Here is a 16462-nt window from a genome sequence, read left to right as displayed (position 1 = left end):
GCCCAAAATAACCCCGTGAATGCTGTTAGCAATGATAAGCACTACCAGAAATTTATTTCAAAAGAAAAGATGTGAAAAAGGAAGGGTATACACTGCACTATGAGAACAACAAGAAATTTCTATCTGGAAGGGCAACCAAAAATTAATTTCTTTTTATTTACTTTTAAAATTAAAGTGGTGCATATTAAATATAATTGCACTGGTACTGCTGAAGGGCCTCCCTATATTATCCATACATTAGCAGTTGCTTTTTCGCAGTTTGAGGTTGAGATTGTTAGCAGAGAACAAGAAGAAAAAAAAAACAGAATTACAATAAAATAGTATTCATCATGCAAGATGTTGATTCTATGTATTTTGTTTTCCATACACTCACCATAGAAATGTCCAAAGCCCATGCTGATTGCAATCACCAAAGCTAGTATGATGCATCTGTTAAGGCCACTACTGAACTGGCGCTTGTGCTCTTCTTCCCTGGGAGGTTCAGACTCTGGTTCAGCAGGTGACCCACTCTCAGCCTCAGAGCTAGAGATCAGCCTCTTCTTAGCCCGGCGTTTTCGTACTGTGGGACTGGACTGATCGCTAGTTTCATCGCTACTTGATTCATCATTGCTAGCCTGAGATGAAAAAACTGAAAACCAGCATAGAAAAGTTTTTAAAATGCATTAATTGTTGCTTTTAAAAAAATCAATTTCAGTAGCAAAATCCATCCTAAGCAAAACGTGTTTCGCATTTTATCTTAGAGAACATTAATAGAACAAAATAAAAATTCTCAGTGTGATAATTTATGCTGGATACTATGCAAGGAATGCTCGATCTCCAAAGTTAAAAATTCATTTTTTAAAAGGAAAAGATATAGAATCAAGAAATCATCAGCAAAAAAACTATACAGCACCTCCCCATACCTTACCTCTCACTCATTAGAAAGTGTTTCTTTCAGACAATCCTGCCTCTTGAAGCATCTACACGTACTGCCTCTGCAAATTCTTGTGCAGTAGAAAGGTTAAGAATTCAGTTTTCCTTCTCTAACAGATATTGAGACTGAACTATTTAATAATAAAAGAGCAACAGAAAGGCTTGCTAAAAGAAAGCCTCTTAAAAGGCAGGCATGCTTTTATTATATTCTCTCAAAAAACTTCATTCTGTGATCTACACACAGCTGCAGACAAAATTCCATTGAAGTTCCATTAACGTAGGTATTATGACAATCCAAACAAAGCTTTGCATTGCAAATTTATTTAAATATGTAATTTTGTTTACTTTTATTATCTACCATATACTACCTAATAACATCTTTCCCCAACTTTCAAAAAAGCCATTTTTAACCACTACTGCACAGGAAAAGATCCGCTCAGCTGCTTCTGTATTTGTCCCTCCCTAACACTCTGAATCCAAAACACTTCTATTTCCTGACTGATGTTTTAGAGGATTGAATCAGCCAAGATTTGAGATAAGAACAAATTCCAAGCATAAAAAAAAATCTCTTTTTTACCATTTTTGTAAAATAGTATTTATAATATCATTTGTATGTTCATGTTCCTGTGGCCCAAAAGCCATGTATTCTAACTGGGAAAGTAACAACAGAGCTGTAATTGCTTGTTGCTATTAGTGGTACAAATGCTTGCTGCATGTACTGTGAATAAATTTATATAATCCGGTATATAGCTAATGATTATTTAATCTCCCTCCTTTGAAAGTGTCATTTTCAAGTGTAAGGCAAACATCAAGGGGAAGCAGCAGCAGGGTGGAAAAAGAAGCTTTCAAATATCTATGTTCATGTCCCTAATTCACATGCCTGAAATAGATTCAATGTGATCAATGAAGCCTTCAGCACATGACAAAGTACTCCGGCTCGGACAGTTGTAAATTTGATGCCTGCAATTACACAATGCTAACACCCCTTCCAGAAATACGGTTGTTTATTCTCGTATCAGAGATCATCACTCAAATGTGAAAACATAAATACAGAGTTACTGTCCTTGAACATTTCACAGCTGAAAATCATTTGTTTGAGCAGAGCCATGCACACATTACTGAACAGACAGGAATGCAAGCAGCGCTAGCCATTATCTATGAAAAGCATTACCGGTTAAGATTCATCACTGAAAATAAATTCCAACTTAATAGAAGCGATTGCATCAACCCCAGAAAAGATTAACAATTAGAACAATTAGTATCTTGAGTACATGTCTAATTTCTGACTCCATGGACAAACAACAGGTCAGATCATGAAAAATAACTTCCCCTCTTACTAAAAGAAAATTAAATCTGTTTTAGTTAATTTGTCAAACCATACTGACTGCAGACATTGCAATGAAGACAAATCACTTAAACAGCTACTTGACATGCACATTCTTAAATGAATTTATATAGCTTGGCAGAAAAGGACAGTAGCTTAGAATCAGTCATTTAAACAGATGCATACTTCTCTCCAATCCTGAAAAATAAAGACAAGCATTCAGAAATTAGTCAGGAGAGAGGTATTTTTACTAGAACACAGAGGTCAGACGTTATAAAGGATTATACATTACATACTGAATAACACAGGCGTCATTATTGCTTATTTGGGGTTTTTTAGGGTTTTTTCAACAACCAAAGAAGCTTACACGTATGGAATACAAAAGTGGTTAAGGAACAAGCTGCATCTAGCCAAATGAGAAATTCTTTGATATACACTGTACAGCAAAGTATAGGAAAGGAAAAAAAATAGACAATCAGAAAGCAAAGAGAAAAAGCTGTAAGACACTTAGAGCCACTCATATGCACTTACTGGCAAGTTGTCAACAGCATTACACTTCCAGGCAAGAATGACATTGCCTTACAGCTGCTCTAAGAATTCAGTACAAAGCTGTACTCTTAACAATCACAGCATAAAAAGGAACATAAATGAAACAAAGTGTGACCACAGTAGCAGTCCAAAATTCTACCTTCTGCTAGGATTTTGAAGTGTCAGAGCTACACTAGAAACCAGATGAAGTAACATCAGGTAAGAACATGATTTTCTTTGACATTTCTGCACAGACACATCTCAAGCCTAGATGCAGTTTATTTCAGTATATGAGTGCTTCTGCTAGTTAACTTCATTCATGAAGCAATATTAAAACATTTCTGTTTGCATGGTGAAGACAGCCTAAACAGGAATTGGTTTGCAAGTAAAAGTGGCAGAAAATTCTTGTAGAACATTTTAGTATCTACATTAGGAAAATCTGAAGCTCATCCTTTTCCAACACAACAGAAAACTCAACAAAAAGCAGATGGCAAAGACTTCCAGTGCCAAAACATGGCATAAAAATTTTGACTACTGTAACTTTGGCATTTAAAATAAATGCAAAAGTAGTCCAGACATTTTCTGTAATACTTGGTCAATCAAACGCACAGCACTAAAGACCATGCTGGAGTCAGCTTAAGTTAGAAGGAAGAAATTATTTTCACCAGTCACACACAGATCTGGAATCCAACAGGAACCATTCATTTAAATGGTTAAGCATACATATTAAAAAACTTACTGATGCCCATTCCAAATTCACATGTAAGTTTAACATTTGTCAAAAAAGCAAATAAAACACTGACAGCTTAGCCAGATTCTTCGGTGAGGACTGGTTTACAGCATCTGTTTGGAATATCACCACTAGAAGATCAAGTCAGATTGCTACTGATCATTTTAAGAACACTCCATGCAAGTCATAAGCAATCAGCTTTACACAAGCTGATCAAATTTAATCACACCACCTTGGAAATGAAGACTGCGAGCCACATGCTCCTTCACCTCATTTCCCCATTCCCTTACACAATCAGGAATCTTCCTCAGCTTCTCCAGCCAACTGACTTTTGTGTACAAAAACATGGAGAAAAAAAAACATTTTAGAACTCAGCCCTAAAAGAAAAAACAAAATCAACTAAATTTTAAACTAAAAATTAAGTCATCCAGAAGATTTAAAGCACGTGACAGCTTTGTTACGAATCATCATTGGTCATAACTCCATGCTAAGCTGTCATTTTCTCATTCCAACGAATACCATACAGATACATGAACCTTTAACAATGCTTAATTCTACTTCTAAGATAAAAACCATTTTAGGAAAAATCCTGCTCTTGTAATAAACTTACTTTGAAAGGTAAATATCAGTAAAACAAAAGCATTATAGAGAAAAAAGAGAACAGAAAAGATTACAAATAAGCAGCCAGACTGAATTAAAAAGGAACACTAGAGAAGAATAACACAATAGTAAGTTTTATGTTTGGGTTTGTTGGGCTTTTGTTTGGGTTTGTTGGGCTTTTGTTTGTTTGTTTGTAATAGGCCAAATATTCATATCCTTCCTCTCAAATATCTTGCACTGCATTTCTGCCAAGTACTGAGAATATCTTAAAAAAAAAAAATGTATTCTACACAACTATGAAGGTAAGCAAAAAGATTTTTGTAGTCATGGTGCTACTAGTCCTTATGGTGCTACTAGTCCTTATGGCCCCAAAAATCAATTCTCTCCCAGCTGCTAGTTATTTATGCCAACTCTATAAAAGCCAAAATATTGCCAAAAGAAAATCTACAATTATTCCATAAACTAAAAGTAATTTCACTTGTCCAAAATATGATAGAAATTTACATTCTATTTAAAATAGTGAACATTTAATGGGAGAGAACATTTTCAAATAAAAAGACTGCAGACATACATTTGGACTAAGTTTAAGAATTAGGACAACTAGAGTTGTCATAGAGACTGCAAATACTTGGACATGTACTCAACAAGATCAATTTTTTTTCCCCCCTCTCCACACAAAGGCTCCCTAAGCAAGGATTTATTCCTCCCTCACCCCATGACATTTTTGCTCACAGTAGCTTACTAATTTATCGCTCTTACCAGTTTCTAGATGGGAAAACGCATATTGACTGCTAGAGGAGGAACCCATGTTAAAATCCTCTGAACTTTGAGCTTCTTCACCATCAGCTGGAGGTTCCTCCTGACTTTGAGTTTCTTCTGGTTTTGGAGCTTCAAGTGTAACAATGTCAGAATCATCACTAATAGTTCCAACACAGGACCCATCATCAGGGATATTTTCTTTCTTTCCCTAGGGAAACGGACAATGCAAAATTATTCAAATACATACAATATAAAGTGATTTTTTAAAATAGCAAGGATTCTTAATGCTTTAAAAAAAGGGAAAAGCAGTATTTTTAATGCCTTCAAAACACTGCTTGGCACTGTCAGATGGGGCTTAAAGAAACTTCTGAATAACAATATAATTTACCTCTGGAACTTCCTGAGTTTCCTCAAAAGCAGAGAGAGCATTATCTACCACTGGTATCTCTCCATCATTGTTGCACTGGGCTATATAAAGAGGAAAAATCAAGCAAACATGGGATTAAAAACAGTAACTGCACAAATTATGCCCACTCCTATATAAAGTATGTATAAGCGTGACAGACTTTTATTATCTACTCGTATCAGGGGAGGTTTTCTAAAAATACAATAAATCTCATTTTTAACATCCCTCTAACAAACATCAGAATCCAATTTGTCATTATGTAATACAATGTTTTGGAGGACACTTCAATTCAAATGCTCATACTGATCATAATGCAAGTAACCTATAAATGAAAAGCACAGTTAGGTAAAAACCAACACTATACTGTAAGTTGATACGACAGTTCATTTGTGTGCTAGGATAACCAAAATATTTTCCAGATAGTCATTGGAGTTTGAGTGTCTAGTCCTGTTTCTACAAGGAGAGGTAATGAATTTGGTAACATGGCCAAGCTCAAGTTTAGGCAACTGCACACTGAACCTGTCAACTGTGTATTCTCATACCAATATTAACAAATTGAGTACTAAATTTAATAATTAAAATAAGTGGAAGGATTTTCATTATATTAATATGCACCAGACCTACACTTCCAACTCTTTCCAGCACTTTTCCAGCACTCTTCCAGCAACACCAGTGCATACTATTCTAGAACACATCTAAAGTATTGACAAAATGAAAGACATTCTACTAATTTCATCTATTTCAAGAAAAAAATACTTTTATAAAGTTGACCACTGAATATTTTCGATAACACTGATGAAGCAAGTACTTTGACAGAGACCTACAAACTCTATTAAAACACTAATTGTGTGCAAATGCTACAACAGATACTTACCTATTTTACGGAACTGCTCCGCTTTTAATACATTACCTTGCAAATCAATTGGTTGCTCCTCTTCTTGCAGCGAAACGTATTCTTCTGAAACAAAGTCATGGGTATCATTTGTGCTTCCATTTTCTGAAGTCACTGTCTCTATGTCAGAACCCTGGAGTTGAAGAGTTTTAAATGAACATTATTGTTCTTGGAGTTTCCACCAGTAAAGCAGAAGGAAAAGGTTACAAAACCCCTTTTGTAGTAACAACAGAAGGGAAAAATAACAACCTTTAAAACCAAAGAAGATTTTAAGCAAAGCAAGAGAAATACCAAGTAATTAACTAGACAGAAACAGCTGTTAGCATGTAATACTTCTGACCATGACTGAAAAAATGCAGAGTAGGACAATTCGGGGGGGGGGGGGGGGGGCAATTTAGGCAATTAACAACTATGCTAAGTAATTTAAATAACTATTTTCTATTTATTATATTTATTAAATAGAATTTAAAGAAACAGAGGAGGTTGTCAAATGAGTTTTGAATATGGGATCTAATTCGTGGACACATGTCCATGTATTGTATGTAAATACACACACCCCCCAAAAATGGAATTTCAAGAGTACCACCATGAACATTAGTAAGCACTAGTACCCAGAAAAAATACATATAACCCTACTACATCTCACTTCCTGTCAGCAAATCTGAATGGACATTTTAATAGTACAACTCTGGCACAAGGAAAACAATTATTTATGCAATCTCTAAATTGGATTTCTGTCTCTTATCCAGAAAGGAGCCTTACTGGTCAGCTGACAGTCAGCAACAACCTCAGAGCAAAACAGAAACCAAAGATAAACAGCACTGGGAGACTGCAGAGCACTAAAGGCAAGCAATATGGTTGTCAACTCTAAATATTTAATCTTCATATTGTAATTTTTGTTTAAAAACTGATGGAACACAAGTAAGGTTATTAGAAAACTATAAACATGCAAAAGGTAACTGAAAAATACTAAGTCATTCTGATCCATAAATAACTGGAGCTAGTTTTGTGAACAGTTATTTTTGCAACAGCAGGTGTGAAATTACAGTAGTAGTAATACTTCCAGATCAGTTGCCTTAGGTGCCTCATTGAAGGACTCAAGCAAACACATATGCTTTTGTTTTTAAGAAGAGACTATACTTCAGGAAGATTACATACCTCAAAGAGAGTTGCATAAGATATATTCCACAATCACATTACAAAGTTATGTTCCTTTTTAAAAGGCTTCAAAAATTAACTGCTTCAGTAATTCGACAAATACTTTTTTTTTTTCTTTCGACTACAAAAATATCACAATTTTAATCTCAAATCTTTTGCAGAAATTTGCCACTCAATTGTAAGTAACTCAGGAAAAGAAAAAACAAAATTATTTGGGGTTTTCAGCTTGGTTGGGTTTTATATATAGGTATATAGATTTATTATGTGACAATTGTTCTGTGGTACAATAGAGCCATTACTTTTGTTTCTTAAATTGTGAAGAAGAAAAAAAAACAACAAAAATTTAGCTTGCCCAGGCTCCACAAGAATACAAACATCAGGAATATGGCTTAAAATAGATTAAAATTTTAGCTAAAATACTCAGGGCTAGCTGAGTACAAGGTACACCATCCTTTTTTAAACACGTGCAGTCTAGCGTGGATGTCTGAACTCTCCGATGCACTTTACCTGCTGCTAGACCTCCATCACCCTTCCATTTCAGCAGCAGCAAAGAGGTTGAGAAAGGGTATTGTCTCCTCACCACTCTCCTTTTCCTGCACTCCTACACAAAATTAGTGAGTCCTTTCTTAAGAGTAGTCCAACAATACACACCATCACTTCTCTGTTCAAAGCAGGTATTAAATGCAGCATACACAGCTGCCAGTTCTCTGCAATCACAACCCAGCCAGTGGCCATTTCTTGCCCCTCACAACTCGGTGCCTTTATAAGTGGCAAAACAAATCCAGAAACTGATTCTGTTGTGTCACCATCAATACAGGTCACAATAATACATGAGAAAGTAATACTATAGTATTCCAAGTTCTCTGTTCCTAAATATCCAAAAAATTGGCTGGATGGTCGCACTCAAAGAGTTGTGGTCAATGGCTCAATGTCCAAGTGGAGAACGGTGACAAGTGGCGTTCCTCAGGGGTCGGTACTGGGACCAGCACTGTTCAACATTTTTGTCAGTGACATGGACAGTGAGGTGGAGTGCACCCTCAGCAAGTCTGCTGATGACACCAAGCTGTGTGGTGTGGTCGACACGCTGGAGGGAAGGGATGCCATCCAGAGGGACCTTGAAAGGCTGGAGAGGCGGGCCCGTGCAAACCACATGAAGTTCAACAAGGCCAAGTGCAAGGTCCTGCATGTGGGTCGGCCCAATCCCAAGCACAGCTATAGGCTGGGTAGAGAATGCATTGAAAGCAGCCCCGAGGAGAAGGACTTGGGGGTATGGATTGATGAGAAGCTCAACATGAGCTGGCAGTGTGCACTTGCAGCCCAGAAAGCCAACCATGTCCTGGGCTGCATCAAAAGAAGTATGTGACCAGCAGGTCAAGGGAGGTGATCCTGCCCCTCTACTTGGCTTTCGTGAGACCCCACCTGGAGTACTGTGTCCAGCTCTGGGGGCCCCAGTACAGGAGAGACATGGAGCTGTTGGAGAGAGTCCAGAGGAGGGCCACGAAGCTGATCAGAGGGCTGGAGCACCTCTCCTATGCTGAGAGAGTTGGGGTTGTTCAGCCTGGAGAAAAGGTGGCTCCGGGGAGATCTAATTGTGGCTTTCCAGTATCTGAAGGGGGCCTACAGGAAAGATGGTGAGGGATTGTTTATCAGGGAGTGTAGTGACAGGACAAGGGGTAATGGGTTTAAGCTGAAGGAGGGTCGATTTAGATGAGATGTTAGAAAGAAATTCTTTACTGTTAGAGTGGTGAGGCACTGGAACAGGTTGCCCAGAGCGGTTGTGGAGGCCCCATCCCTGGAAGTGTTTAAGACCAGGTTGGATGGGGCTTTGGGCAACGTGGTCTAGTGGAAGGTGTCCCTGCCCACAGCAGGGGGGTTGGAACTAGATGATCTTTAAGGTCCCTTCCAACCCAAACCATTCTATGATTCTATGATTTCCCCAAAGTATAGAGTAGCCCACGTGTCACCCCTTCCCTGGATAACAAATGGGTGAAGGGTATGTAGCCATCCCATTCATTCTACTTTCTTCATGCTCAGATTCAAAGCTGTCTTGCCAGGAGAATGCCAATAATGGGAGCTCTTAAACACCAGTGTTTTCCCACCCTGAAGAGAATTATTTTATTTCTTTTATTCAGGGAAGAATAACTAGGAGCAGAAAACCTCTACACCACAGGAATCTGTTCTGCTTTGGCTAGACAAATCCCAGCCTTCCAATAGTCTTGTATGAGTTAGTTTATTTAGACTGCACAATTCAATTTCAGTTACACTGTTAAATAACCGTTCCCAGTATGAAAATAAAAGCTGCAATTCACAGCTGAGTAACCCAACTGTTGTAGCCAACTCCTAAATTCTTTCACTTTTATTAGAAGTCTGTAAAGTCCAGCAGCCTGTGCACTCCTGTATCCTGCTTGGTCCTGAGGACTGGGGTGAGTGGGTTTTCTGGTTCTCTTTTAGTGACAGGATTCCCAACCTGTCATCCAACCCAAAACAAGGAAAGGAAGTTTTAACCATCTCAAATACCACCTTGCTGCCAACAGAAATGAAACCATAGCCCAACATTTTTAAGCCACAAACCATATCTCTTGCTCTTGAAACTGAATTGAGCTTTCAAAACTTGAGTACAGTCCCAAGCTTGTAATGGCTTGCCTTTCCAATTATCCAGATTTTCATTATAATCTGCAAATAGGGGAGCGTGCAGTGAAGGAAAAACACCTGATCACTACCCATGATCTCTTCCCATTATTTCGTATTTTCCTTCTACAAATGAACTATCTCAAGTACTGTTCCTTGAAAATATTTTGGGGCAGGCAACAAGAAAATACAGACAGCCAATATGTGTCATTCCAGGAAAATAGTTAAGCCATTTGCTCTGAGGATTCTGGCTCAATAACCTGCTCAGTTTACAAGACAGTGCTAAATACCTAAAAAACAAAACACACAAAGAAACATAGTACACCCACACATCAGCCAAGATCTGAAGAGACACAAAAATCCTCAGGACTAGAGGAGGAAAGTATATTGGAGGTCCACACTAATAGGTAGGGCCCCTCAGAGCTTCCAAGCACCTTAGGTCTGCCTTGTTCACAGCTAGGGGAAAGTAAGATAAAGTATTAATCTTACCTAACTTCAAGTGTCTACGTCTGAGCAAATCGTTGAAGGCACCTTTACAATCAATATAGTTAGTGGAGTCAAGACAGCAAGTCATTTGATCAAATATAAGCGTTGACCTTAGCGTAAGAATTACCGCTCTCTAGACTCCACTGATTGTATTGATTTAATACAATACAAACTTAGAAACCAACATCAGATGCCTAGCCTGTAGGCACCTACGCAACAGTGAATCCCATCCCAACAGACCTTTAATTGCTTCACTTTTTCTTTTGTCTCAAGCTTTATTCTACTAGGAATTCAAAACTACTTTTGTTTTAATAAAGCCATTGTCACTTTATACAACTAGTCAAACATCAGAAGACAGGAAACACAAACACACAAATTAAACCAAGGCTACACACAAATTAAACCAGGGCTACACAGATATAATAGTGACTTTATAAATAGCTATACCCCAAGACTTGATCAAAGAATGAGGGAATTCTAGCATTTCATCCCAAATAAAAGTACGTCTAATAAATGAAGCTATAGCAGAGATCAAAAGACAGAGACACAACTCAAGCCATACAAATTTGATAGAGCTCCACACATCAATTGAATAGGTCTTACAAGACACCAAGTATTTTGAACCAAGAACAGGTTTTTTGCCTTGCACACAGTCTGTTAGTTCTTTCCATCTGCTGCCTACCCAATCTACCATCACAACTTCCTTACACAATAATTAGATTGCATTTCTGTATTTCCTTGTGGAAGGTATCTCTTCAGTGACAGTTTGCCTAGTGGAAAAAAAACAACGTTCTCTTAGTTGGTGCCACTAGCTCAGTCCTGCACTGCCATATGAATTCCTCCTCCACAAAGTGCAAATATCCAGGTTATTTCTACGTATTTTATGCCTTGTACTTTTTTTTTTTTGGGGGGGGGGGGGGAGTGGGGGAGTAGACAGGAATTTGGAAGGAAAAGGAGAGATATATTGGCAACCACAAACAAGTTACATCAAATATCAATGTTTTCAGGAAAGACGGAACAGAGGGGACCACCTCACTAAAATTCTAGCAATTGTTTGAAGAAAAATCTTTGGAGAAAAAAATTATTCTTTTAATAACAAAATTTATATCAGCTATAGTAAAGGATACACATTTTTAAACAGTAGGTTTATGTTTTCTTATTTATATTTCTTATTATTTCTTATTTATAAATCTCTCTTCTATATTCTTTACTGACATGCAAGATCCACACGAAACAAAAACTACAAAGTTGAAATAATATGTTATTGCATATGGCTAGTCTCAAACTGACAGAACTTGATTAATTTAAGATTGGGTACCTCATGATTGATGACAGTCCAGCCACAAGATGAATCACTATCACTGGAATTTTCAGACATTTTCAAAGCACACTGCAAGTAAAAGTAGATTCTTTTAACATGTAAGATACATAATTGCACCGCTTTCTTGGGGAAAAAAAAAAAAAAAGACGACAGGAGAATCGAATTCATGATGTTGCAGAACACGACACTAACTCACAAATTGCTATTCTGGGATTGAAGAAAAACACAACAAAACAACAGTATAAAAGTTTAGAAAGAAAATACATTCTTTTGTACATAATTCCTATTATCTTTTTTTATACTTGAAGCAAGTATGGTTTTGCTAGGTACATACCTATTTTAGCCAGCCAAAAAGCTCTTAGACTAGCTAAAAAACACACACAAGGCTAGCCAATAAATCATTAATTAAATTTAAAAATTCTCTGTAGCATCATTAAGACATGTCTCAGTAGGCAAAGTCTATTGTCACATGCACAGGAACCACAGTTTATTCAAGAAAAACACCTTTTTTTTGGAGAAGACACATATTAGGATCTTTTGGAACTAATTCTCTTCAACTACTGGGCAAAACAATGTTTCATGTTTCTTTCACTCCTTTCAAGTACTCTTAAATACATTGACTCTGAAGAAAATTGAGAGTGTACAAAAACAGAACAAAAAACCTAAATACAAATTTTACTTGTTACAATACTACTGGATGACTTTGGTACTTATTTTCAAAAGAGAGCTGTCTGGCTGCAGCTGCCTGTTTATTTTTTTCTCCTGCACTAGGAATACAGAGTGTTCATTATTGGTACACATTCAGATTTTTTTTTTTTAAGTTCTCAACTAACAGAAAGACTTTAAAAAGATACGTAATGCATTTCTTGTTCCTTAAAATAAAAATGTATCAAGATGTTAAATAAAATTTACTATACATTTATCTTGGGTGGGGGGGAACTTCCCAGAAATATAACAATTTCTAATCAATTTTGTGTTACGTTATGCATTCAACGTAATAAAACAGCAAAAGAAATCATGGTTCAATAAAGCTTCTAGAAAATGACGATTATATTGACAATGCAGAGTTCTGAGAACTTCAGACATCTGCCTTATTTCCCACATCTAACTACTTCTGGTAAGAACAGAGAAAAACACTTATTTGTTTAAATTTATTTACTCTCTATTATCAATCCTGTCTCTACTCCCAGTTTGTTAATGCAGAAAATATACACAAAGCTTGAATTAGAACATCTAAATATGCCAGTGTGGTTAGAAATTTGCAGAACAAAATATAAAACTTCCAATTCCATTTAGGTTTCTTAAAAAAAAAATACAGTAAACATTTCTCATCTCTCTGCATTATGGTAGTTATAGTATGTTTTTCTACTATAACACTTTTTCCTCACCAACTTCACCTAATATATATGGGGTTCCTCTGTAAAAAAGGCAGTGGTGACAATCACAACCACAGTTTATAAAGCAAAAATATTTGCCAACTTAGGTATCAAACTTACAGAGAAACTGGATTTCCATTTATTATAAAGCCCTACTTTGGATATGGTTGTCATTTTCCCTTCAATCTTTTACTTCCTTCATTAGTGTTTTTCCTGGAATCTCAGCTAGGGAATTTCAGGCTTGGGGCAGGTGGAGTTGTTTTGGTTTGGGTTGCTTTTTGGTTTTTTCTTGATTGGTTGGTTTTTTTAATCATGCTGCAGTCAACAATCACAATTCAGCAGCAGCATTCCTTTCAGAGGAAGGTAACTACCAGCACCAGAACTTGCCACCTATCAGAAACATCGCTGGCTACGTTGAAAAAAATCATACTTTTAGTATTTTAATAATTCTCTTCAGTATAAAAACATTCCTATTTAATTATTCCGTAGTTCAGTGAATCAGAAGATCATAAAAGTACCAAATTTATTGTCATCGAAAACCAAGCCTTTTGCATAACCACAAAAATACAGTTTGGGGAAAATATAGTACAGGCAGCTAAGCAAGTCTGATCTCCACTGTGGAAGAAATTCAGACTGCAGTTTCATAACACGGCAATTCCAGTTCTACTGCATCTCAGTGCTCCATGAAAAACAATGAAGTCACATAATGCAAATCCTTTAATAGATGAAAAAAAAATAATCTGTTGATACAAGTGCATTTACAAATTTTGAAAATGCAAGTTTTAAAGCAGACTCTGTGCTGGACATTGTAACATCTGCCTTCCTCTTGCTAACTCAGCATTTCATCATGAGCCCTGGCTAACTCAACATAAATGCTATCGTGTTCTCCCTCTCCATCCAGATCACAGACTGACAGGTAACTGAGCACAGCATAAAACCAATTCTACTGAATACACAACCACAGCCTCAGGCTCCACAAAGCATTAAGCATCTGTCTTCCCTTCCAAAACGAAAGCTTCAGGACCTATCTGGGTATTGGTATTATCAAAAAAAATTAAAAAAAAAAAGAAAGAGAGGAACAAGCAGACAAACAATCATCACTTTCTATTACTTCCTGGCTTTGATAAATGACCTTGAGTTAAAAGTTACTTATCTTGTATTCAATCAGAACATAATCAATCTCCAAAATAGCCAAGTTTTTAACATCAAGAAAAAGAATAGAATAAAAAAGAATAATTACAAAGTCATTGAGGTTTATGGGCAGAACTGCTACATTTATCAAAATGATGATAGATAGGTAGCATGACATCAGACTGAAGGGCATCTCTAAGGTCAATATATTCCTACAAGTACATTCAGCAAACATACGCATATAGAAGAGTTACCAAAAGGAAAGCATTTTATTAATTATAATTAGTCAGCTCTAAAACAGCAAAACAGCCTAAAAAGCTTTAATAAAAAATTCCTAGGTATGGTGCAATCATCAGCTAGAGTAAACTGCTTCTTTCTGTAAAGGATTAATAAAACACACACAGTCATAACTAAAACTGAGGTCAAATCCAGTCCCTTAAGGAAACAGAAATACAGAAGACTAATCTGAGCCCAATGGCTAAACTGACCTACTCACAAAATCTTCACCAGCTCACATTCTCCACAACCAAATGACAAAGACCTACTAAGAACCAATACGCTTTTCCTACAAGCTCCAAGGTGCTGGATACGGTTGGCACCGTCTTCCTGAAAACAAGCTATCTTAAAAAGTAGCTTTGGGCAGGAATTAAACAGACACGAAGCCTGCAAACATCCCAATGAATCAAGATGATGCTAATGGCTTCTAGTCTAGTAACAGCAGGGATAACTAGAGGATACAGCAGAGTATTCCACATTTCCTGTATGGCAAGTCAACCTAGAAGGAAAGACTGAAAAGAGAAAAAAACCACTCCCCACACACAGCTTCATGCTAGATACCTTTGTTGCTGCTATTTTTCAAAAGAAAGTTACAATTAAAGTTCTTCTATGCTCCAGTTTAAACTGCAAAACTGATTCTAAACACACAAATGTCCTACACTCTCAGTGACATCACTTTTAAAGTGTACATCTAGACAAAATAAATACCGATTACATTCAGAGTTCAGCCTCTATCTCTTTTTGTGGGGGAGGGAGGGGAATCAGAAGTGTGAACTACTTTCCTAACCTTAGTGAAATGCAAATCAGAAGCATAAGGTATAAAAGTTCACAGCCATACGTGTTGTTGATAACAAAATACCAAGTTACCCCATATATCTATACAAAAATAAATGAGATACCACATCCTACTGTGAAGCAGAATAAATACCAGTCTCAGAAAGAACAGCTATTCCAGTCTAAAGAAACCCCTAAGTTCTTCCATCTTAGAAGAGGATTTCCTAGACTAAAAAAAACCATCTCAATAAGCGTCGACAATAAAAAAAGATTAATAACAAGGCACCAAGAGGAATCAGTGTTCTTTGGAGTCTGTTGTGCTGTCCTTCCAAGTAAAAACTCACAGTTCTCTTCTATAGTAGCTTCTTTGTTGCATAGTAGAAATAAAAACATGTTATAGTGGTATTATACTTCAGGGGTTTCATGCAAGTTTATTATTTCTACTAAGCGGTCAAATTTCTTTAAAAAATTATATTTATAAATACATATATAATATAAATATATTAGCCGCCCATAGAGACTGTGTCCTCGCTATGAGTTCCAGCAAGGCCAATGTGGCTTCTGAAGCCACCCCATCCCACAGCCCGGCGGTCCCTGCTCAGCGCCCACTACGTGTCTCTCACAGGTGCTACCGTAACCCACCTGAAACGGAAAGCGGCACGGTACCAGAGCAGTTACAGCAGCACCACCGCAGCCTGTGAAACAGAACACCTTGCATCAGCCGGAGAGACGGAGGCAGATGATGAAAGAGAAGGAAGTTGGCAAACGCCAGAGCCCAGGGCCGACGCAGCGGGGAAGGCCGCCCGCGGAGCCGCTTGGCCGCCGCAGAGAGGCGCGGCCGCCCCGCAGCGCCCCGGGTACTCGCTCCCTGCGACCAGCGGCGGCTGCCCCAGCCCCAGCGCCCCTGGGCTCGGCTCTGCCCCGCTACCGGCGGCCCCTCCGCCCCGCCTCGGCCGCCGCGCTCCCTGAGCAGGCTGCGCACCGAGGCCGGGCCGGAGAGCGGCAGAACCTCCCGCGGGCCGGTCCCGCCGCCTACCTGAGCGCGGCCCCGAGCGGGGCTCGGCACAGACGAGGGGCCGCCGGTTGCGGCCGCCCGTGACGCCGTGAAAAAAACAACAGCGACCCGCCCGCGCCTGCGCACGGCGGCGCGCCGCAGCACCC

The 16462-nt window shown here is 38.1% G+C and overlaps 1 protein-coding gene across 9 annotated transcripts in view; it reads right to left on the bottom strand.

The window, feature by feature from the left end:
* CCPG1 (cell cycle progression 1) overlaps positions 1-16462 on the bottom strand; it is a 26800-nt gene extending 10338 nt beyond the window's left edge. For 2 of the 9 annotated variants that reach the window (XM_075764088.1, XM_075764090.1), the window contains exons 1-7: positions 16338-16462; positions 11742-11813; positions 6170-6284; positions 5242-5321; positions 4854-5061; positions 3727-3822; positions 374-628 (exon numbers count right to left, since the gene is read on the bottom strand). In XM_075764088.1, the coding sequence (XP_075620203.1) occupies positions 374-628; positions 3727-3822; positions 4854-5061; positions 5242-5321; positions 6170-6284; positions 11742-11801 (814 nt within the window). In that variant the 5' untranslated portion in view covers positions 11802-11813; positions 16338-16462. Of the gene's footprint in view, positions 1-373; positions 629-3726; positions 3823-4853; positions 5062-5241; positions 5322-6169; positions 6285-11131; positions 11194-11741; positions 11820-15943; positions 16087-16337 lie in introns of those variants that run through there. The other 7 variants (XM_075764092.1, XM_075764094.1, XM_075764089.1 and 4 more) reach the window with 6 other exon arrangements.

Source organism: Balearica regulorum, chromosome 12, assembly GCF_011004875.1.
Source record: "Balearica regulorum gibbericeps isolate bBalReg1 chromosome 12, bBalReg1.pri, whole genome shotgun sequence".
Classification (NCBI taxonomy): domain Eukaryota; kingdom Metazoa; phylum Chordata; class Aves; order Gruiformes; family Gruidae; genus Balearica; species Balearica regulorum.
Note: the sequence above shows the minus strand (reverse complement) of the source record. Positions and strands in the feature narration are given on the sequence as shown.